At 42.7% G+C, this 25,218-nt stretch overlaps 1 protein-coding gene across 1 annotated transcript; it reads left to right on the top strand.

Moving 5' to 3' along the window:
• The first annotated feature begins 3,994 nt into the window (after window positions 1-3,994).
• On the top strand, window positions 3,995-24,954 carry pcdh10b (protocadherin 10b). Its single transcript, XM_066649308.1, has 5 exons — window positions 3,995-7,110; window positions 9,176-9,234; window positions 9,942-10,048; window positions 19,238-19,395; window positions 23,288-24,954. The coding sequence occupies exons 1-5, from the start codon at window positions 4,366-4,368 to the stop codon at window positions 23,339-23,341; spliced, it is 3,123 nt and encodes a 1,040-aa protein (XP_066505405.1). The 5' UTR covers window positions 3,995-4,365; the 3' UTR covers window positions 23,342-24,954.
• The last annotated feature ends 264 nt before the right edge of the window (window positions 24,955-25,218 follow it).

Here is a 25,218-nt window from a genome sequence, read left to right as displayed (position 1 = left end):
ACACCTGCAAGAGTAGGGATACATATCATTTTGATTCATCTTTCTTACTCCTCTTCTTTCTTTGAGAAATAAAAGAAACATGTCCTTGGTTATACATCTGCTGTGATACTTTCCTGAAACTTGCTATAGTGAAAATGATTACAAATTAATGCAGTTTGCAATGAAATAGTCCTACTGCTAAACACAGCATTTTGAATGATTTGTTATTTTCAAATGCCCTGCCCCAATTAGAATGAAGATTTTTGATTGGTTTAAGAGCTGAGTTCCTCTCCCTGACTCTTGCTAATGACAGATCTGTATCACAAATGCCACTACAATTCATCCCAAAGGTGTAGGTTAGAGCTCCCTCACTCCACAGCCCAATGCAGGATGGCGTTATACTCCTCTGGATAACACATGGCATTAGGAATAGAGAGGTTATCCTTGTGTGTGTATAATCCAGGGCATCCCATTATTTTGTCAATATGTATTTATAATTGAAGGCAGTGTAAAAGGTAGTGAAGCTGCCACATCACAGGGTCCTAGGTTCAATCCTCACTTCTGGACACTTGTGTCTGCATAGGTTTCTAATTCAGAATCACACACAGGGGAGTAGCTGCAAAAGAAAAAAACTGACCTGTAGTGGACTGGAGCCCTGTCCAGGGTTGTATCGGGTGGGCCACTAGGTGTACTATTTTACACTCACATATATGACTCACAGAAATGGTTCTACAAAGAACCAGGCTATAGGAACTGATCCAAATGCAAAGATTTCTTTTTAATAGTTTACAAACACAGATTACTGCCACCTCCTGGTGTGGAGAGTTGTTTTCTCTCACCTGGGTGCAAAAAGTAACACATAATGGTCTTTATGTGTTGTCTTTGTAGTGAGTTAAAGCTCAAGACGTGAGCTGATAATGAGTTGTAGGTGAGGCGAAGGAAAGTTGTTTCCAACTGCTCTCAGCTGGTGGCAGTTCTTTGATGCTGAGGCTCTAAAAGTGATCTAGTCTTCTTCTATCTCTTAAATAAAATAGTTTGGGTTAATCTTTTAAAAATCAAGGATTCGTCTGTTTACCAATGCTTTTGTTACCAACTCCTCCTTCTCTCAATGGTCAACACAAGCCATGCCAGGGATCAATGGCTTTATGCCTTCCATATGGGAGCAGTATCATCCAGAATAAATATCATATCCTCTTCTCTGTGATTCAGATGTAGTCTTAAAGCTGAAAGATTGAGCCAAACGTCCAGGACGCCGTACCAAGCAGATAAGATTAACACAGAGAGCCATGCTGATTCCAATGTTCCTGCCCTTACACTGTGCTCTGTTACCATACTCTTGAAAATGTCACTAATCCCCGTGTTTGAAGAGATAGTGGGACATGAAAGGGATCCCTCTTGGTTTCTCTGCAATGAAAGGATTCAGAGGGCCTATCTCTCTCGTATCAAACAAGGACAAGTTGGAAAGGGACAGAAATAACTCTACACTTATCACCATACTTCCAGATGCGTCAGAATGAATCCGGTTAGTCCTTTTGTCTTCATCCGATTCTCCGTTCGGCTGATGCAGTGTTCCTTGCCGAACGTTTTGTCCTAAAAGGAAATCATGCTGGAATTCTTCTGGATCTCATGATTTCTTGTTGACCTCTGGCTGTGGTATGAAAATGTGTCGCATGTCCTTTTTACTTTTAGTATAAAAACGTTTGGTTCATTTGCTTACAAGAGCAGTGCTAGCTTTAAATATTGAAATATTGAATTGGTGGGGGGGGATGTAGGAGCCATCTCTCACAGCAAAACAAGGCATCTTTGTCTCCACATATAATGGGTATTTATCTATTATGATAAAAATAACGCTTTCAAAAGCAGTTTAGTCATTATACATAATAAAGTGAGATTGCTCTCTCTCTCTCTCTCTCTCTCTCTCTCTCTCTCACACACACACACACACACACACACACACACACTTTTCCGCACGCTTCTGAGGACTGAGATATGTTCATATTATAATACAGAGAGCGGACGATAATCTGATTCTCATATTCAAATCAGTATTTGTCCATAAATCTTGAAATATTCATGAAAACTTGAGTCTATTCAGTGCCTTGGGCAGCCTGCTGGGAATTAAAGCATAAAGCGGAGTGTGTGCGCCACTGGCTCGCCGGGAACTTGATTTAGAAAATCTCTTTTTTGGAGGAGATTCATGTTTACACTCCAGTGGCACATTAAGATTCGTTCTGGCAGAGCGCCGTTTTGATCCACTCTTCCAAAAGTGCCTTTCTTGAGGGGAAGACTTAGAGAACGAGGTGCAATTGCTTGGCAAGGTCCTAGGGGGGCACTACTCCGATTGTACCCCAACCCTAGAGCATGGGCAGTCAGCTCCGAATGCACCATCACCTCATTATAGTCTGATGATTTGTGTAATTCGTTTTCACCTACAGGTGCAGAACTGTGATCTGTTGAACAAGTGAGTGTTGGTTGCTCCAGTGTGGTTTGGTTTAACAGGAGGAAAGCGCAGAGGACTGGGTGTTTGTCTGTAACGACTCAGTGATGCTTGGGTTGATGTGATACATTTCTACACAGCTATAAATGGGCACTAAATTCCACATATGGTCTGCTTCTACAGAACAAGTAGGGTTTATAATTCATTTTTGCATGACTATTATCCAGCCTCTTTTCCCGGGCTTAGGGAGTTGCAGATCCACACTTCAGCTCATCCCAAAGATAATAACTGTAGTTATGTCCAAAGAACCCTTTTCCACAGTTTTAAAAGCTAGACTGTGTTTAAAGTGGTGGGGTGGGGGTAAAAGGGGCTCATACCACTCATGCTGACATTTGGTATTTAGCAGAGTATACAATGCACAGCTGTAACTGATACGTAAATCAAATTTAAATGTAGTCATGAGTATAATACAATTATCATTATGAATATTAAATAAAGATAAATAAATAAAAGAGTCTAATTGGTCAAATGAGCCAACAGGTCCACAGCGAACCAGGGCTCTGTTCTCCTGCTCCCCGGCCTGCTGGGCCAAAACATTACCACTCATTTCCCCTGATCAAAAGACCTGCAGTGTTTATTCACCAGGCTTTATCCCCCACCCACCCAGTGGGTTCAGTGTGGTCCAGCTGCTAAAGGCAGGTCAGCACTCTGACCAAAACAAAACCGAGCAGAGATCCTGAGAACGAGGTGGAGAGTGGCAGCTAGGGGGAGCACTCTGCTCACACATGAGAGCTAGAGCCAGCGAGACAAGCACACACACACACACGCGTGTGTGTGGGGATAAAGCGAGAAACACACACCATTTCAGATGCTGTTTAGACTTCTGGGTCTTCACGAGACCTCCGTGGCGGTGAAAACGGGGCCCCGCCTGAGATTATGGGACCCATGAAAATATATTACAGTGGGCCCCACCACCCGATGTTCCAGTCATTTTTTACGGCCCCTGTCAATCACAGACTGCCCCCCCACCCCCATTATGGCGCCCCTAACTGAGAAGAAAGGGAACGAAAGAAACGAAAGAATGTAAGGTGCTGCTCATCATGTTGATTTACACTCCTGATATGGTAATAAAGTGGGATATGTGGACAGGGCACTAGTCTCTCTCTCTCTCTCTCTCTCTCTCTCTCACTCTCTCTCTTTGATAATTTTGTACACAGTTCACGTAAAAAAAAAAAACTCAATATCAGTACTGTGCCTGCTTTAACCTCTCTCTCTCTCTCTCTCTCTCTCTCTCTCTCTCTCTGCGTGTCCCATACGTTTCCCGGGTCTCCTGATTGGCTGATGGTGAGCAGAGCCTGACTGCCTGATTGCTGGTGCTGTGGAGGGGGCGGGGCCATGCCGTTTCTGGAGCTTGGATTGGCTGAGGGTGGGAGGAGCGCTGCGGGAAAACTGCGGAGCTCGAGCGCTCAGAACCAGAGTGGAGAAACGGAGCGCAGAGAGACCTTAAGAGAGAGAGAGAGAGAGAGAGAGAGAGAGAGAGAGAGAGAGAGAGAGAGAGAAAGAGAGAGAAAGGAACTTATGACCGAAGACAAGAGAGAGTGTGACGCGTTTTGTTTGGAAGAGGAGAGATGCCTAAAAAGCTCATAGAGCACGCGCTTGTGTGAGTGTGTGTGTGTGTGTTTGTGTGTGTGTGAGTGAGAGTAGTGTTTTTGCGCGTGCATGAGTTTGTGTGAGAGTGTGAGGGGTGTGCGCGTGCGTGTGTGTGTGCGCGCGCGCGTGAGGACTCTCTCTCTCTCGGTAAGGCTGCCTGGCCTTTCTAAAGGAACACACACGCGCGCGCGCACTCATCCTCTTTACCGTGGAGGAGGAGGAGGCTGCCGAAGAGGATGACCGTGCCATCGCGCGCTCTGCTTGGATAACACACACACGCACAGCGAAGCGCTTCTGCCATGGCGCTCGTGCCCGCGCTCTGCTTCTCCATCGTGGTTTTGTCGATGACGCGCGGCGCGTCCTCGCAGCTCCGGTACTCGGTGGCGGAGGAGTCGGAGCTGGGCACGTTCGTGGGAAACATCGCGGAGGATCTGGGGCTGGATGCCACGAAACTGTCGGCACGGCGTTTTCAGACTGTGCCCAGTTCGCGCACGCCGTACTTGGACGTGAACCTGGAGAGTGGCGCGCTGTACGTGAGCGAGAAGATTGACCGGGAGCGCGTGTGTGGCGGGAACCCGCCGCCTTGCCTGCTGCACCTGGAGGTTTTCCTCGAGGACCCGCTGGAGCTTTTTCGCGTGGAAACGGAGGTGCTGGACATTAACGACAACCCGCCCGCCTTCCCGGAGCCCGACGTGAGCGTGGAGATCTCCGAGAGCGCGAGCGCGGGCACGCGCTTCCCGCTGGAGGCCGCCGTGGACGCAGACGTGGGCAGCAACGGATTGCGCGCGTACGAAATGACACCCAACGCGCACTTCCACCTGGACGTGCAGACGCAGGGCGACGGAAGCCGCTACGCGGAGCTCGTTCTCGACGCGCCGCTGGACCGCGAACGTCAAGCCGTGCACCGTTACGTTCTCACGGCGGTGGACGGGGGGCAGCCGGCGCGCACAGGCACGGCGTTGCTGGTGGTGCGCGTGCTCGACTCCAACGACAACGCGCCTGTGTTTGATCAGCCCGTGTACGCGGTGACGCTGCGTGAGAATGCGCCCGTGGGCACGCTCGTCATCCAGCTTAACGCCACGGACTCGGACGAGGGCGCGAACGGGGAGGTCGTGTACTCTCTGGGTGGAGGCAGTCATGCGGCCGCGAGCCGTGCGCGTGAACTCTTTGACGTGGACGCGCGCACGGGCCGTGTGGAAGTGCGTGGAGACGTGGACTATGAGGAGAGCGCGCTGCATCAGATTTACGTGCAGGCGCGCGACCTGGGGCCCAATGCCGTGCCCGCGCACTGTAAGGTGCTTGTGCATGTCACCGACGTTAACGACAATGCGCCCGAGATCACCTTCAGCACCGTCAGCGAGTCGGTCAGCGAGAGCGCGCCACCGGGCACCGTGATAGCGCTGCTGAGTGTTTCGGACAAGGACGCGGATGAGAACGGGCGCGCGCGCGCGGAAATTGTAAGCGACGGTGCCCCCTTCAAGCTCAAGCCGTCGTTTCGTAACTACTACACGGTGGTGACGGACGGCCCACTGGACCGCGAGAGCGCAGATGCCTACACGGTGACGGTGACGGCGCGTGACGGTGGCGCACCGCCTCTTGCCACTAGTAAGTCCATTCGCGTACGCGTAGCCGATGAGAACGATAACGCGCCAGAGTTCACGCAGCCGTCCTACGATGTGCATGTGGCCGAAAACAACGTGCCGGGCGCCTACATCTATGCCGTGACCGCGCGCGACGCAGACGAGGGCAGCAACGCACGGGTCACCTACTCTATCGCCGAGCGAGACATCCAGGGCATGTCCGTGGTGACCTACGTGTCCGTGAACGCGGAGAACGGCTACCTGTACGCGTTGCGCTCCTTCGATTACGAGCAACTGCGCGAGTTCAGCTTCACGGTGCGCGCGCGCGACGACGGCTCGCCTGAGCTCTCAGCCAACGCCACGGTGCGCGTTCTGGTTGTGGATCAAAACGACAACGCGCCCGCCGTGATCGCGCCCGTGGGCAAGAACGGTACGGCGCGAGAGCCTCTACCGCGCACAGCGGAGCCTGGATACCTGGTGACGCGCGTGGTGGCCGCAGACGCGGATGACGGCGAGAACGCGCGCCTCTCCTATAGCATCGTGCGCGGGAACGAGGACGGGCTCTTTCGCATGGACTGGCGCACGGGAGAGCTGCGCACGGCGAGGCGCGTGAACGTGGGCTCCGGTGCGCGTTCACAACACCAGCACCAACAGCAGCAGCAACAGGTGTACGAGCTTCTCGTGGAGGTGCGCGATCACGGGCAGCCGCCCTTGTCATGCAGCACGTTACTGCACGTGGTTCTCGTGGACAGTCTCGCGGACAGTGGGGGAGGCGGTGGTGGAGGCGGCGGAGGCGGAGGTGGCGGCGGGGGCGCGCGTGGAGGTAGCGGGAGCGCGCGCGGCGCCTCCAAAGCCAAGGACGTGTCTCTGGACCTCACGCTCATCCTCATCGTGGCCTTGGGCTCCGTGTCCTTCATCTTCCTGCTGGCCATGATCGCTCTCGCCGTGCGCTGCCGCAAGGACAAGAAACTCAACGTGCACGCGGCCCTGCTCTGCTGCTGCTCGTGCACGTGGTGCTGCGGCGCCGGCGGGAGCGCGCACGGAGGCGCGGGCGCGGGGAGCGGATGCTGCGGACGGCACTCGCGCTCCAGCAAAAAGAAGAAGAAGAAGAAGCTCAGCAAGTCGGACATCATGCTCGTGCAAAGCGGAGGAGGCGGCGGAGGAAGCGGGAGCGCGCACAACGTGAGTGTGAGCGCGCCCTGTGGCGTCGGGGGCGCGCAGGTTCCCGTGGAGGAGTCCGGCAGCTTCGGCTCGCTGCATCGAAAGCAGAACTACTGCTATCAAGTGTGCCTGAGTCCGGAGGCCGCCAGCACTGACCTCATGTTCCTCAAGGCCTGCAGCCCGGCCCGCGGGAGCGCGCACGTGGAGGCGGGAGCGCGCGCGGCCCTGGTGTCCGCCTACGGAGAGCAGCAGCAGCAACAGCAGCCGGATATCATATCAAACGGGGGGCTGCTGTCCAGCGAGGTGAGCTGGGTTTATTGCAAGTGTTGATTATTGAAGGATTGATGAACGTTATATTATTATTGAATATAGACCAAGTGACCGAGGGAGTGTCTTAAGTGTCCATTCCAACTTCAACAGTGCCCACACACTTCAGCAAGTTCCCAAACTGTGTGCAGCATTCACTGAAGTGGAGGACTGGTATCATATTAATATTCATTAACGTTGCCTACTTATCAGTGCCCTTTTAACAACAAGACCACCCTGAAATTATATGGATGGTTTAAAATAAGCTTTCAACCCCTATTAATGAGGTTATCCACATCTTAAATTAATAATACACATCAAAATGTTATAATGCAGTTGTAACACTTGAACAAGGCAGGCAGCAGGGACCTGTTGCTTTCCAAGCAGTGAGCCCACATCACCTCTATATGCTGTTAGTATTATCTTTGTATTTTCCATCAGCAGCTTCATCGGTTTTTCCAATCTCAACAATTTCCACAAATATATAAATTAAGTTACTCATTCATTTCAATCTATTCCGGAAATATTTTTGTTCCATAACATTTATTTAAATCCATTTCAACGTCTGAAATGTGTTGCTATGATTCATTTTATCACGTTCAAAATTTATTTTATATATGCTATATAAATGCTTTATAAACATCCCACAATATTTTTGCACTAATATAGGGCTTTAATAAATTGTTAACTAATTTTATATGAAGGTAGTCTTGATGCTCTATGTATTTTCTTATTCCAATTATTACTAATGGTAAAATGCTAATATAGGACCTCTTTTCATTGAAAAACATTCTTCATGGACGTGTTGGTGACTGGCTCAGGAGAGTGGCCTGTATTGCAAGCTCTGAATGAAATATGGAGCAGTTTATGTAACTGAAGCACTTTCTGACTGTTTGTTTCTTGATTTATCAAGAGCTCTTGAAGGATTAATTTGAGCGCTGATGAAATTAGCCGCTTGTTATTGCTCATGCAGGGCTGGAGGTGCAGTTAGTAAACACACACACAGAGTGCAGAGCTGTGGTTATTCATGGTCTGTGTCCCCAATGTGGCTTCCCAGTAAAAGTGCCAGTCGGGGCTTGGGTGTGTGTTTGTGTGGAGGCCTACTCTTGGAAAAGTGCTGCATGCTGAGTGCTGAAAGAGAGAGAGAGAGAGAGAGAGAGAGAGAGAGAGAGAGAGAGAGTGTGTGTGTGTGTGTGTGTGTGTGTGTGTGTGTGTTATATATGCATGTCACGGTGCTGCGGAGGCGCACAGGAACAAAGAGCCGTGTGTAGTGGAGCGCTGCTTTAAAGAGTTCTAACCCACAGCACAAAGCTTACCGCTCAGGGGACATGCTCAAAAAAAAAAAAAAATAAATAAATAAAATAAAAGCACAGGCCTTATTACCATTATTAGAGTTATTATCATCATTATTAAAATATTCTACACCATCTTCTGTGTTCACATAACTTTTACTTAATGTCCACTCAGGTTCCCCTGTGTAATTTAATGCTCTGATCTAAGTTTGTGTTGGTTTCACTCAGTAAACTCAGCAAGGTCACAAGTCTACGACTTTATTAGGCTCTCCAGGCTTAGCACGCACTATTAATGCTAAGACATTTTGTTTGCTAACTCTTGTGAATTATTCAGAGGCTATTGTTGACTCAAAATGTGGGCACAGCCATTTTAGAGCAGGGGTTCTTAGCTGTTTCCACCTTAAAGCCCACTGATTAATCACTGCAAAACATAAAGGCCTTAAGAAAAACAAAAACATTATTGGTATCATTGTTGGATTTGTTTTTCTATTAATAATTTTCCAACTATTTTATCACTGATTTTTACTACATAGCAACATCAGTGGCCCACAACCGACCACTGATTCTTCACCAGTATACATCTCAGGAACACAGCCCAGCATTTTGTGACCTATTTGTTGTCCACAGCCCATTGGTTGCCATTGAGTAAAACTGTGTTAGCATGTAAAGCATTGCATAATTAAAGGGGCATTAAATGACCCACTGTAAATAAACTGGAGCCCTATTCTGTTGTTATTATTTGGGTAAAATTGTCCCTGTCCCTTTTCCAGACCAAGCACCAGAGGGCGGAGCTCAGTTACCTGGTGGATCGGCCGAGACGTGTAAACAGGTGAGCATTGTTTCTGCCCTCAGCGCCAAATTCCGGTCATTTGACCTAAGGATACTCATTCATGAATTAATTCTTACACACTAGCATTTAAATGTTTGGTTTCACTTTCCATAGTTGCATAGTCAGTTATTTTATCTTCAGAAAAGTTTTTGCATTGTTTTCAAACATCATTTTAATGCCTGATGTCTTATGTGTAGGTGTGTGTGTGTGCGTGTTCAGAATGATGCACACATTTATTTGAAAAGATGCATAATTGTATAAATATTACACATTTCATTTCAATCCAAAAAAGAGTCTTTAAATAAGAAGTTTCAAAATGTGTGTTTGATGCCACAGAAAAGCCATTTTTGGGTTCTTAGCCTTTCAGGGAATAGATTTTAATAAGATACACACCTGCCTTAAGAACCTTATTTTTAAGTTAAAAGAACCATCACATAATTAATGTTTTTTTAACACTATTGGCATCAGCATTGAATGCATATTGATTTAAAATGGACATATTTTCACTGGGTAAGGTAATTTCTTTCGAGTGTGCAAGTGCCAAATGTGTGAGGTGTAAAGTAGCCATTTCATCCATGAGCAGTGATAATCAGATGCTTATATAAGAGTCATGCAGCAAAGCAGTGATGAACCCCCTCACTTTCTTCTCTCTCTCTCTCTCTCTCTCTCTCTCTCTCTCTCTCTCTCTCTCTCTCTCTCTCTCTCAGCTCGGCTTTCCAGGAGGCAGATATAGTGAGCTCCAAAGACAGTGGACATGGGGACAGTGAGCAGGGAGACAGTGACCATGACGCCACGCATCGTGGACACTCCTCCGGTCAGTTTTCGCTCTTTAACTCTTTACCTGATCATTCTGCTGTGTGTGGTGGTGTACAGAATCTTCAATTGTGTTGTTGGCCATGAAGACCAGATTGATATAAGATGGCACCATCTTAGAAAACAACAGTCTTAGCTTTGCTTTTGCTTATGGGCTTCCTTTGAATGGCCCTGTTTCTGTTTTCTTGCTTTAACCACATCAACATTCATACAGAAACTCTTAGTGGGGGCTTGGGGGAGGAGGGTTAAGGCTATTTTTTTCACACTGTGTGGACAGTAGAAATATACATATTCATCCAGAAGAAAAATGAAAAATATTTGCTATTTATTTACAAAAATAAATTGGGAATTGACTTTTATTAAATACATTCAAATTCAAATCGAGAACCACGGTTAATTTTTTTTAAAGTTGGCATTTCAAACATAAAACTTAGAAGTGTACAGATATAATTGGATAATTCGTACACTGTAAATGGCTGTAATGGTAGTGATTCACAATAATTACTAATTACTAATTAATAGCAAATTGTAACTAATAATAAATAGTTAATAATTACTAGTTGTTAATAACTAGTTCTTGTAAAGTTTTTAATCTGCACCCATACTTTTCCATTGCTCGACATTCTCTGGCAACAAGACATGCCAAAAATAGCAAAAATAAAAATATGAAGTTAATTAATTTTTTTTTCCCTTTCTGCACGTCAACACTGGATTGTTCTGGTTTGTAGTGATAGTCCTCCTATTCACAAAGACAGATGTGATACAGACTGAAAGCTTAGAAATCTCTGAATTCTTCCACCATCAATGAGCTCAGTGAGAAATAATGATCAGCTTCGAGCAGCTGTTATGTCTTTTATTGTTCTCAAATGTTTATTGTCTTTTTTTATTCATAATAATAGGCCAACTTGCAGTCCAAGACAATGGGGTGTTTCAAGAGGAGTGAAAGGGGCGGGAGAGGGGGAGGGGCAGCTAATAATGTTTATTTCATAAGTCGCCCTGCTAGCTGTGGCTTCTCATGGTTGAGAATTTTGAGAATTTTGTAGAAAAGCTGAAACTACAACCACAAAATCACAACCTGTGAGGGCACTGTCACTGAAGACAATTTGCGGATTATCAACATCTTTCCACAGGCCCCTAAGTGACCACCATTTATTTAATCCAGTTTGTCTTTTTCTATAAGTAATGTGATAAAAACACTGATATGGTACATAGTAGCAGAAAAGTCTGTTTCTACTCTGATTTATATCACTCTGCACAGTGTGAATATGCACATGACATGACTCCTCTATCAGCAGATTAAACAAGGAAATAAATGAGAGATTGCTGACAGGTGATGATGTAGATGGGCATGTGGATTTTATTCAGTGGGCTGGTCTTGGTACATTTGTGTGTAAGTCAGTTGTTTAGTAGCCAATGACGTACTACACCCTGCACCATCTTGAACTGGGGCCAGACATGAGAGGTTTCTTGGGCTGCAGACGATTATATGAGGGACATATTCCTGAGAAAGACTCAATGAAAACAGAAAATGTTTTATTTATGGTTGTAAAACATGCAAAAATATTATGTTTACACAAATGAAAAAAAAAAAAATAAACAGAATTTTTAATCTAAGGGTGACACTATGAAAACAGATTATTTATGAATGTAAAATACAAGAAGAAAAATGGGATTTGGAAATATTCTGCCTGGTTTCTTGGTTATAGATGCAACCATTTTATTTATTTCTCAAAAGCCTTTGTCCTTATTTTTCACTGTTAAATGAAGCTGAAATGTGCAGATTCGCAGGACTCTGGAACAGGGCTTCTTTGTAAAGCTCCTTGTTGAAGGGTGGTGCTGAAAGGACAGTGAATGAGCCGTTAGTGTTGTGCTGTAGTGTCGACTGAGTGTTTATCGCCAGTGTGCAGGCTACAGACGCTCAGCAAATACACATTCTTCTTAAATATACTCTCTCTCTCTGTAATCTCCCCCTGTTTCTCAGTGTCCCTCGCCCTTTCCTTTTCTCTCTCGCAAGCACAAGCAGTAAACCCCAAAATCAGGCCCTGTCATGTCTCCTCAACATTCCACATTAAGCTAACCCTCAGCATGATGCTATCTGCCGTCCCACAGGCTCCTGGCCTTGTTTAGATACGTGGGAAACTTTTCGGGAACAATAGGCCCAGTGCTGAGAGTAATCCCGTTGTTTGTAAATACTTAGTGTTGTAATGAGGTTCTGCTCTTGTGTGACCTTCACTCGTCCAGCAGCCACTCCAGAGACACGGGGGAATTTAGATCAGGAATTTAGGCCTGGCAGCTTGTCGCTCGCTCAGTGGGAACGTGACCAAATAGGTTGAGCAGGGGACAAACGAGTGATTCATGGACAAGAAGAAACTCGCCACATCCTCCATCCTCCTTTTTTTTGCCTCCATGCATTCAGACTGAAGACTTGACCTCTTCATTCATAAAAATTCTTAAGAGGAATCTAGGCTGACCTCCTTACTTTTTTTTGTTTCTTTGCTGCTCATTTATTCATCATTAAAATAATTAATCAGCTGTATTTGAACAAGGAGGCTACAGTTGCATATTTGTCCCAGTTTCCATGCAGCCCCTTTTCCCCATATTTGTGCCCTGGTTCCACAACCTCACATGCTTCTTTTATCCTCACCTTTCAAAGCCTAGCACTATGCACCCTCCAAATGTGATTAAAGTAGCGAGGGTTTTCATAGCTTCCCGTCACCTTGTGTCAGCATTCGGCCTTCTATCATCACACTGCAGAGGTCAGAATAGCAATGTCGTGCTGTCCGTCAGATGTTTTTTAGTGACACCTTGTTTCCTTGTTTTTGATTTTCAGCTGTTACTTTGTTATTTATATAAAACAAACTGCTGGTAATAGCTTAAACAGATGTGCTAATCCTTTGGGGACTTTTAGCTTCAACAGTCAGCTGCAAGTGTCTTCCTTGGTGTGAAGAGCGGGTTATGGCTAAATACTGATTTGACAGTTTTGTTATTCATTCTGTCATTAAAAGCACATATTAAAACGCTTGTGGCCCAAAGGTGGTTTAAACATCTGGAAGACTTAAAAGCTTATGTCTGCTGACATCACAGCATGGGAGAAAATGTGTTTACTCTTGTGTTTATCAGATATTATTATCACAAATGTTTACTTGTGGCATTGTTTTGCTCAAAAGGACAAACGAGGAACTTAAAAACAATGCTCTAAACAGTGCATCCTTAAAAAACCCACCAGTGAATCTTACGAAATCTTGTTTTGAAGATGAGATACATGGATGTTTCTAGAAAGAACTGTCCAGTTGTAGCGAACCTACATTATGAGCAGGTTCTTAGCACAAATTTTTGGTTCTTAATCATAAGCAAAGGGGCATATTTTGTGGCATCGCTGAAAGAAAACTCGCGGCATGTAACCTGATTACTATTTAATAAGGAAAGTTATTAAACGTGTTGTAAAACATTTGGGGACTTTTTGACGAGCCGTGTAGGTGACCGGGCCTCGTCTCATGTAGCCTAATCATGACATAGCCACACATCCATAAATACAAGCGCAGAGACGCATCTGATTACCATTAATTTGTCGTTGGTCAAGCATATGCCCTCTGCTGTTATCCGGGAGCACCATATGCTGTGAATGGAGTGTTCAGATGGGCTGCAGTGGCATCTAATTCAGCCTAAAACAGCAGAGCTTAAGCCATAGCATGTTTTTCCATGTCTTTTCTTTTTTTTATTGAGACATAAGGTCATGTTCATGGTTTCAAGTCCATCTGGATGTTACATCTTAAGCTATCTGTTTGCTTTTCCATCTCAAAAGCTTCTAGTGGTTACCGGATCTCATCTTTTCCTCTCTGGCCTACCCCCCACCCCACCCCCTTCACTCGCCCCCCTCTCGGTCTGCGAGCATGTTTCCTTTTGCTAGAATTAATTGTTTTGCTGTGAAGTATCTTGTTTAATTAAGAGAACTGAGAGCTCGCCTGCTTGTCTGAGAGGACGTTTGGGGTCCTTCCGCATTGTTTGTTTTTAATGAGAACGTCTCCGCTTTATCCTTACGGATTTATTCACCCTTACTTGTTTACCACTACCTTGTTTTTTATTGCTTATTTGTTTCTTTCTTTCTTTCTTTCTTTCTCCCTGGAGCCCTTTTTAAATCAGAACTTTCATTCCCTTAAATGCCGGAGCTTTTTTTTAAAAAAAATCCATTCCTGATGTTATCGCCGTAGCGAATCATGCACAGGTCAGCGAGGCCGGAGGAAAACAAGGCTGCCTTAAACGCAGGATCTACTTAATTTGCGCTTTCACGTGAAAATGCATTACAGATAATCAGACGAGGCGTAATGCAGGTTTAATGCCACCGGGACGCTTTCTTCCTCTGATGGTTTGTTGCTTCTCTGGATGATGCTCAAGGCTCATAATGCTGTGCTGTTTTTATTTATTATTTTTCCCCCTTCCTTTCCTTTCTGACTTCTTTTGTCCTGCCAATCCTCCATGCTGCACCCAAATCCCTCATTTCAATTCCAGTTCACGTCAGCACCCAGAAACAGCTCACTGATCAGTAATTTATTTCTAGACCTGTGCATACCAATTAGCAAATGAAGGTTATTATCCCAGCCGGGCTCAGCAGTGCTTCTGTCTGGGGAGCAGCGGAGCAAGAATAGAGAGATGTTATAACGGGTCATTTGTTTCACTGGGTGCACCTCTGTCTGTGGCTGTATATGTTCTTCTTTTTCTGCTCTAGCTTTACACACTAAAACATACTGATTCTTGTTTATAAACTCTTCAAACCAAACTGACCTGCATTAAATCTTTGAACTGACACCAAAGAACAACAGCTTATCATTCCCCAAAGAACCTTTCAGTGGGTATAAGCCAATCAGCTCAAACAAATATGGACCTCTTTGTTTCTACACTCAGTGTCCATTTCATCAGCTCCACTGACTGTACACGTGCACTCACTCGTTGTAGTCGGGTTGTTGCTCTGCATACTTCATTAGCTCTTTATGCTCCTGTCAGTACCCCTACAAGACTGCCACAGAGCAGGTATGATTAGGACTGTTCTCAGTGCTGCAATGGTATTAACATTTGTGTTGTACTGGTACAAAAGGATCAGACACAGCAAGGATGCTAGAGTTTCTTTAAACCCTGCGCCCAATCACTGAGTGCTATATTAGACACACCTACCTTGTTCCTGCTTGTGCACTTCACCAGATGTAAAGTTAGAGCTTTGAGTTTATGTTAGTTATTCTCTGGTCCTTCATCAATTTTATGTTGGAAGATTTGCACAAGTATTGCAACCTACAGTTGTCTTCTTAGATTTGATGTTATTATGCTGATATTATAGTTTATATGTGCTTATATCAATAAGATGGTGGTTGATCTACAGTGGTTGACATGGATGGTGGTTGACAACCTACAGTTGTCTTCTTAGATTTGATGTTATTATGCTGATATTATAGTTTATATGTGCTTATATCAATAAGATGGTGGTTGATCCTCCTGTCAAAAGTATTGTGAAGCAATCGTGCTGCCTCATATTTGTTACTACAATGTGATCAAAAAATCTGGATATAGCAGAAATACCAGTTATCTTCATTAAGAAGAACTTAACATGCTGAAAATGTTCAGGTCCCAACTAAAGAGAGATATAGCAGAGAAATACAGGACATGTACATTTCTGAAACATTCCTCAGGCCTTTTCCATTCCTTCTCTCAAACCCATCTGTAAATCCATGCCATAATTGCTTTTACGATTATTCTGGTTGCGGAAGAAAGACAGTGACACCATATGAATACACACAGCATTTAATTTTGTGAAATGTCAGGGGATAGCGAGATGTCTCACTGGGATTAGAAGGCGAGGAAGAGTCTGTTGGCCTTTGAGTGTCTTATCTTGTTCTTTCTAAATATCAAACTGCTTGCAGTTTCTCTCTCTCTCTCTCTCTCTCTCTCTCTCTCTCTCTCTCTCTCTCTCTCTCTTTATCTATCTATCTCTCTCTCCCTTCAGAAGCACACCAAGATCACTTTGTGTCAGTAAAAAACCTTATATCGCTAACCTTTAGTCACAATATTTAATTATATGTTGTTTATGAAATTTTGACAATTTGTAAAGAACCTCTGACCTTTCCAAAAACATGGAAAAAACAAAAACACAATAGAAGAAAAAAAAAAACAAAACAAAGATAATATTTTCTGAAAGTGCTGACATTTCATATCCACTGTCCGCTGATAATATGAACGTTTGGTCTGTGTGATGGCTGTTCAGTGTCTGACTTGTTGCATTCTGCTTGGCTCAGGCCCATAAGGCCTTGTCTTAAGCAGACTGTTTGCATATTGTGTTGAATGACTCTAATCCTCTTTTGAAGCAGGGGAAGAAAAAAAAAAAAAAAAAAAAAACAACAAAGTCTGCATGTGCTGACCAGTCTTCTGTCTGAAGGGCTAGTCAGAGGATTAAAAAGGAGCATCCCCCTCCTCCTAACATTTACACGCACACACACATACACACACACACACATCAGGGAGAACCTCCAGCACGGGTACTTTGAGCTGCTTAAAGTAAAAACACAATATTAATGCGGCAGCTGTAATTACTGACTGTTTCTGACATGGAGGAGTTTGGAGACGAAAGGGGCTGAGGGATTTAGAACCACTCAGCTTTTTTAGACACACAAAACACACACACACACACACACAAACATAGTGGAACGGCTTACACCTGCTGGGCTGATAACAGGACTTTAAAAAAATAGGGAGAAAAAAAAGCCTTGCGGAACAGCCAGGCCCAGCTAACAGGATCTGCTTGCTCCCGCTGACTTTGCGTGTCGCACCTTTGTGCTGCAGCTTCTTGGCTTTCTGATTTGCTCAGTTATTCTGCTATTAAAACGACGGGTGGCTCAGGAGCCACAGATTAAACAAGGCTGTGCAGAATGCACTTACAGGCTGAAGCCAAACTGGAAACATTGTGAAAAAAGCACTGCAGTCTCGTGTGGTTTTGTGTTTGTTTCTTGGCTTGTTATTAACAGCCTGAGAGAACTTGTTGGCGATGCTTATGTTGTGAAATTGGGAATAATGTATTCATTCTTTAGAACTTGAGATTGCATCACTCTGACACTGGTTACTGAGTGTAGATCAGCAGATCTTAGATTGGCTATTAGAGAGACAAAGAAGGGTGACTCTAATTCATTGCAAATGTCCTTAAACTATAGATGCGGGCACACACACGTAGTATTGTGCCATGTCTATTTAAGATTATTCTGTTTTAGTGTCATGCTTGTGTGAGTGGGTGCATGTGTGTGTGTGTGTAAAGAGACAGAGAGAGAGAGAGAGAGAGAGAGAGAGCGCTAAGGTTTATCTCCAGGGTTAGCTTCCCTGCCTACCTAGCTTTGATCTTCAAGAGGAAAAAGAAATTAGTGCACTGACTAAATTCGCTGAGCCCTTTCTCTGTGTGTGTTTAAGGGTATGTGATCAGTGTGTGTGTGTGTCTGTGTGTGTGTGTGTGTGTCACACATGCTTTGATCAGGCTAATTCGACATATTAAGTCAGTCCAAAAAAGGAAAGCCAATCTCCTCCTGCTTGGAGCCCGCAGCGCCAAAGCCATTTCATGCTCATGGCTTTAAATGTGGTCAAATTGAATGACTGATATTACACTTCATCAGGATTTATACATTTATAATTCTCAAATAATTCTGGAAATGTCTGGGATGTCAGCTTTGCACTGCCACCATTAACAACGTCAATACAACTTGATGATGTCTCTTTCCCCTGTCAGAGGAAACGACTGACGGAGACCAGTTACAAAGTCGCATGCTGTTGGCATCACATTTTTAAAACGCCAGCGTGAATTTCATATTAATGAATATGTTTTCACATGTGGACCCTGAGGTCAAACCAGACAGGGCACCCTTTTTCTTTCAAATATGTCAGCAGTGTGACAGCAGTAATTTCACTTTAGTGTATAGGCAAATCTTATCATTGAGCTCATGCCCATAAGATTTAAAATAGGTTGCATAACAACCAACTTTATTAATTATATTTATTAATTTTATATATGACACTGGCCAGTATAACTGACATTTATTTAGCACAATAAAACTGTGTTGCTCACAGAATATTAATAGTTGTCATTTCAAAGGCAGGTTAGGCACAATGTTAGGTTAATGGTCACTGGAAAAATGTGTGGTTAATTTTAACAAACTGGAGAACAATTGGTTAATGTTCAGAGATTGTTGGTTTGTGTTGGATTAGTGTTTGTTGGAGAACATTTTGCTGGTGTTTGGAGAATGCTGGTCAGTGTATGTTGGAGAATGTGTGGTTACTGTTAACTGACTGGTGAATGTTGGTTGGTGTTTACAGTAAAAAAAAGTGTCGTTCAATGGTGATGTTGCAGCTGATTTTGATTTAGACTTAATCTATTGAATAAAATGTGAATTAGTTTTAGTCTCATTTCAGTCATTCCATTTTTGTTATGTTATAGAATAGTTTTGGTTGAAAAAAAACAAAACAAAAAGCATTTTAGTCAAGTTTGAGTCCCTTAAATAATAAGAAAATAGCCCAATGGTAGTTCTGTAGTTTTAAAGTTTTACTATTTTATTATTCATTTCTAAATTACTAAAGAAGATGCTTAAACCTTATTATAAACTTTATAAATAATAAAAAATTCTAAATTTATTTATTTAACCATAACATTTTAAGTTCAAAGTGCATTGCAAACTGAATCTGACTCAGTTCAAAATGATTCAGCTCTGAGTCACTGCCCAGCATTTGATACAAGTAACTTCCAGATGCTTAAGGAATTGTTTTTCTGGGAGTCGACTTCTCTTCACTATTCCGCCTCACACTTGTTTTCCTGACAACAAGAAACATGCAGAGCACATTCCTGATTTTCTTTGTCATTTTCTGTTTTTAAATCAGAAGTTTGTCAGTGATTCACAGTGTCGTTTATATTTTATTTGTTGACGAAAAGTGCAAAACCTTGTGCCATAATTCTTGTCTTTAAATTATTATATTTATTTAGTTATTATCAAATTTTCATTGTCAATGTGGTTAATATTAACTGGGTAGTATTTGGTTTGTGTTTGGAGAGTGTTGCTCAGTCATGGTTTATGTTCCAATCAATGTAGGGCATCTTCCACATTACCCAAAGGTGCTATGTTCTCAGATCCTATTTAACCCCTGCTTTAACCATTCATCCTCTTTCTTCTCTTTGCAGGAGCAGATTTGTTCTCTAACTGCACGGAGGAGTGTAAGGCCCTGGGTCACTCGGACCGCTGCTGGATGCCCAGCTTCGTGCCCACAGAGTCGCGGCAGGGCGCGGATTACCGCAGTAACCTGCACGTCCCGGGCATGGACGCCGTGCCGGACGCTGAGGTATTTGAGGGCGATTTGACCGTGGCCGATCACTCATCATTCTCCACCTTCGGCAAAGAGCCGCCACTCCACACACACCAACACCACCAATACCACCAACACCCACACCTCCACACCTCCACGCTAGACAGGAGAGAGTATGATACGCTTCTGTCAAACTCGCGCACGCCTTACAAAGCCAACTATCTGTGTGAGTATCCCAACCCAGAGAGAGCACACTCATTGTCTCTCCCTCCTTCTGCCTCTCTCTCTTCCTACCTCTGCCCCTTCTGACCGGCTCAAAGCAAGGGTGGTGTTTACGTACGGCACAGTGGGAATCTCTATTGTGAACACTTGCAGAGTTTATAGCCTTTACTAAGAATCTACATTTAGACTGTACTTAGGTGGTTCTTCAAATGTTCTTTACTAGAGGCAACGGTTCTATTTAGAACCATGAATTCTATACAGAACTATTTGCTTGGTGACATGGTTCTTTGTGGGGAAATATGGTTCTTCAGACCAATGGAAAAGGTGTTGTATAAGGTCCTAGGCAGCATGTTATTATTATTATTATTTTTAATCGTACTACATAGTCCAGCTTGTTACAGCAAAAAAAAATGTTTAGTGTTATATAGAAATATATATAAAAAAACATCTACCTGGAAAAAATGTCACCATGAAAAGTATCATTTCACAATGCAAATTGGTATTTATAGAACTTGTAGAATGGTGCTGTATAGAATTAGAACCCTTGCCTTTACCTAGGCCTGGACAATAATTCAGTATCAATGTAGATATCAATATAAAATATTTAAGTAACAACAATATGATTTTCAAACACATTTTCAGTATTTCAGTATACATTATATACATCATCAGTCACTGACTGACATTCATTACAGTGCCCTGTCATCAGTTAAACTAGTTTAGTTTTTAAACTAACTTTATAATAAATATTGACAAAATATGATATTGGTGATATCATATTTCTTGTTTTTTCTTGGCAGTTTGTCTGGGGCTTTTTTATTGTTCATATCGATATCAGAATTATATTGTACCGACTGAAATTAAGAAACATATCGTGATATAAATTTTGACCATATAATCCAGCCCTACCTTTAATAAATAATCCTTGAAGAACATTCCCACTTCCCATCAAAATACCTAGGATTGCTGTAGTGGATTTATAGCTATATCAGAAAGGATACAATTCGCTGTCATTTTCTGTTTTAATATTGCAAGCCTGCTAAATTATCAATACAACAGCATGGCTCTAGTTACTTCATGGAATTAATTACACACATTAGTAGGCACAACATTAAAAACAGTAACAGGTAACATACATAACTTCCGTTATCTTGTTACAGTGGCCTCTGTCCAGGGGTGGGATATATCAGACAAGTGAACAGTCAGTTCTTAAAGGTGATGAGTTAGAAGCAGGAAAATGGGCAAATGTTAGGGTCTGGGCCTCTTTGTCAAGAGCCAAATTGTGTGGACATAATGTTTGGGTCAGTGTGCCTCCAAACAGCAGCACTGGGTCTGGTGTTCTTGAAATGCAGTGGTTATTACCTACAAAAAGGGTCCAAGGAAGGACAGCCAATGAACTGGCGAAAGGGTCATGAGTCCGCAAAAATCTACTCACATGTGTGGCCCCTGTCAAAGCGGTCCAGGCCCTTAAGCGAGCCCATTGTCCTGGTTCCACCAGGACCTATAAGGACTGACTGGTCACTTAATGCTCAATATACCCCAACCCCCGAACAGTGCCACTGTAATGAGACAATCCATCAATCAATGATATTCACTTCACCCCTCTGTGGATTTAATGTTGTGGTTGATAGGTTTATATAGTGTTAAATATTCATAGGGGTGAGTAGAAATAGCTCAATGTTGGTTAATATTATTTACCCCCACCCACTGGTGCATGGTGATGTACTCCAAGCCAGAAGACATTTAATGAAGGATATTTTGGTGGAAAATAACAGGAATTTATCTTATGAAGTGAGGAATCATGTCTAAATATGACCAAGGACATGGACCAACACAATAAAAATCACGTCCATCTTGATTTCTGGCTGACTTTAATCCTTGATGAAAAGCTTTTGATGTAAATACTAGATCAGCTGTGACATCACTCTGCCATACGACACTGTGTTCAGAAGAACACCACCACTGACTCCAAGCTAAATTCAGCCCTTTTTTTCCGAGCTCCTCCTATAGCCTCTGGCGTGAAGTGCTGTTCCACTCTCCTTCTGCTCCCCCCTCTGCTCCTCTAAGTATTATTCCTTCAATCACATCACTCCATTTCCTCCTCCATCTCTCCACCATGCACTTTCTCATCTTCTTCCACTCTGATTAATGTTGGATATGAAATCACTGATTCAAAAGGATGTTCTAGGTCTAGGCAAGGCATTCATAATCTATGTACCACTAGCATATTTATAATGTATATTTTATTGAAGATGGCTTTTTTTCCTTTATTTATTCTTCTTTTTTTTTTACTAAAACCTCAGCTCTGGGTTCAGTGAGAGTTACTTATGATTCTGTATGTGTGTGTGTGTGTGTGTGTGCATGTGTTTCTGAAATTAGTTCTGAGATTAAAGGTATTACTAGTTTGTCCCTTTTTTGAAGCCTGCACTCTTCAGGGCGTTAGACTAGAAGTTGGAACATTTCTGTAAGGATCTGATGGAATATTAGAACATTAGTGCAGTCAGGTTGGATACCTATACCCCTCTAGATGATGTTTGGAATTGAGCATGGTGATTTTTGCTCATGCACTCTGTATATGTGCAGTTCTTTATCTGTGTCCACACTCATCTGTGCACCTTAAAGGAACTAAATTCAGTATCTTTACAATATGCCTGTGAACGTCAAACATACTGTACAATGTAATAGAACCGAAATCACACCGTATTTGCCTTAGGAATCCCTCTTATTAGAGAAAGAGAAAAGAGGAAACAAGGGTATTTCTGCTCTCCCTTTTGAGAGAAGAGGGCAGAGAGATCAGCTGAAAAAAGATATCTGAGAGCAAGCTCATTGCAGATTGTTCTGTCCCAAAATAAATGGGTGAAAAAATAGCTGGAAAGAGAGGACATAGTCTGGCCATTGTCTCAAGAGTGGACAGAAATACATTCAGGGAGACAGAGACGTGATAGGACGAGTCAACAATCAGTTCAGATACTTCAGATGAGTGTGTTCTCCAGACCTCCCTCTAGCAGCTTTGTGCTGATTCTGTCTGTTTGTGTGTGTGTGTATGTGGAAGTGATGGGGAAATGATGAAGAGACATGTGTCTATCTGTGTGTGTGTTGCTATCTGAATCCAAAACGAGGTTATGTGTGGGTGGTGTACGTTATGCTTATGGAATAGTTACTGTGTGTGTGTGTGTGTGTGTGTGTGTGTGCATGGCAGCTTTTCATCAAAGCTGTCTCAGAGCTGATATGCAGAGCCTTTGAAAATGAAAAGTAAACAGATTAATTCCATCTTCAGTAATGAATGCTCTATTGCTTTTACAAAACTAAGAAAAGACAAACTTGTTATTCCATTTCCGAGATTTTGAAAAGACTTTGAAATGTTTATGATGAATAGAGTGATGCAAATATGCAAATTAAGGAATATCAAATGTATGTAAACATTTCCAGAACAATATAAGTGGCATTGTTTGCTCATGAATGAACCAAACACACTTTTTAATATTTAAAAATAAATCAAATAAAATATAAAATATTTATTTTTAAATGAAATTAATCAGATCCACTCTTACATTGAAAACAGTGTTTAATGCACTGACTACCATTCATTGAACAAAAATATATACAATTCAAAATGTCTTTCATATATCACCATTAGAAAAAAAGCAGAGTGTGTGTGTGTGTTTTCTTTTGCCCTGTCCTAACCACTGTGTGTTTGCTTTTGCAGCGCGGAAAAGGATTTGTTAGCTCTTTCCGTGTGGACATTCCGGAAACGGCGTGATTTTGCACAATCACTGAAGACTGATGGACAAAAGGACCATCAGGTTTAAGCATCAAAGTCAGACTCCATTTCCCCAAGCGTGGACCGAGAGCGCAGAGCCTACAGGGCCGAGAGAGACAGAGGGCGAGAATGAAAGAGAGAGACTGACAAGGATGGACGGGAGGCTGGACCCAAAAAAGGACATCACGCTTCTCTCAGCAGGACTGAGACAGAAAGGAGTACAGGTGCTTAAACAAATAAAAAAAAGAAAAAAAAAGAAAAAGAAAAAAAGTGGAGGACAATGAAGACCACGAGAGACAGGAGGGGACTGTTCCCTTTCTCTCGGATACTGCGTGTGCCTGTTTACAGCACTACTGTACAAACAAAAACAAACAGAAGAGGATAAACAAACAAACAAACAAACAAACCCACCAGTGACGACGGAGATATTATTCACTGAGCCCTTTAGTTGTTTGTACACACACACACCACTGAGAAGCCAATTGTACAGGAGAACTCTTTGTGCATTATAAATGCAATATCACTCTTTTAGAAATGACTGTTTTTCTATTCGTGTGTGTGTGTGTGTGTGTGTGTGTGTGTGTGTAAGGTCAGGTGTTTTTTTTTTTTCCTTTATTTCTTCCCTTTTATTTTTTTTTTATTTATTTTTTTTCTCTTTTGCCTTTCTGGGATTTTTTTTTCCTTTAATAGTTTGCTTTCTTCTCTGAAAACGCTGCCGAATTTAAAGGAACTATTCTCATAGTAAGATTTTTTTTAATTATAATTTTGTTTTTATATATTTTTTTCTTACTATTCTCTTGCTTTTTAAGTTGAGCTGGACAGCAGTGGCCTAAATCGTACTCTCTCTCAGACAATGCGTAGGTTATTATCACGTGTGAGAAGTCTTAACTGTACTCTTTTAAGCTTCGAAATAAATATAAATCTATCTATCTATATATATATTATACTTTTTTGTTTGTTTGTTTGTTTTGATTAATTTTCCTTTCTGAAAGTGTGGTCTCCATTTTCCGGTTTTTAGTGTCCCAGTGTTCCTGGGGGTCTTAGCTTTTGGCCATCGACTTTACAGGGGTTCTTAATGTGACGGAAAGCCTTACTCCAAACTTTACATCCATTCATGTTTGTCACTTTTGGATATTGAGATTCATGTAAAGATAATGAAAAAAAGAAGAAGAAAATAATAATCTAGATTTGAATACATGGTAACTCTGTGTTATTGTAGCCAAAAAATAAAAATAAGAAAAAAAAAAGAATAAATAAGGGTCCATTGTTGACAGAGAGGCCAAATACAGAAGGTGCACCAAGTGCAAAAAACACATCCACACACATTTCCAAACACAAACACACACTCTCTATCTCTCTTTCCCTCACACACATCTACCTTACTGCAGAAGGTGACCAATAAACTGACCAGTGTATAATGTATAAACTTAAATTGACTCCTGTGTTTTTTATTTACTTTGAGTGAAATCCAGACCAGTGGTTAGTTTCTATGGCCAAAAGTTTGTAGACACCCATTCGCCCAGTGATTCTTTTCAAATCAAGGGTGTTTATATGGAGCACTTGTTTTTAAGAAACTAGACATTGTAATAATGTCGCGAGAATGTTATTGCACTCAAACTGCCACATAATCATTAGTGAGGTCACGTAATGATGCTGAATGCTTAAATCTGAGTGGGGGTTTATCACTTCAGGGAACGCAGTTCCAATGTTCCACAGCCCAAATCTGGGAGGTTTTATCAGTCCCTCGACCCAATGCTCGGCAATTATTTACACTGAAACTTGCCCCTTAAATCTAGTCATTTTAGAACAGCTATATATATAATATCTGATATAAATGTTTAACCATATAGAGGTAGTGAGTGTAACTATAATATAAT

The sequence above is a fragment of the Hoplias malabaricus genome, chromosome 17 (assembly GCF_029633855.1).
Source record: "Hoplias malabaricus isolate fHopMal1 chromosome 17, fHopMal1.hap1, whole genome shotgun sequence".
Taxonomy (NCBI): Eukaryota; Metazoa; Chordata; class Actinopteri; order Characiformes; family Erythrinidae; genus Hoplias; species Hoplias malabaricus.
Note: the sequence above shows the minus strand (reverse complement) of the source record. Positions and strands in the feature narration are given on the sequence as shown.

Coding starts and splice junctions, on each gene's coding strand:
- pcdh10b (XM_066649308.1), top strand. CDS start 4,366: ATGGCGCTCGTGCCCGCGCTCTGCTTCTCCATCGTGGTTTTGTCGATG. Junction 7,111..9,175: donor GGGGGCTGCTGTCCAGCGAG/GTGAGCTGGGTT, acceptor TCCCTTTTCCAG/ACCAAGCACCAGAGGGCGGA. Junction 9,235..9,941: donor CGGCCGAGACGTGTAAACAG/GTGAGCATTGTT, acceptor TCTCTCTCTCAG/CTCGGCTTTCCAGGAGGCAG.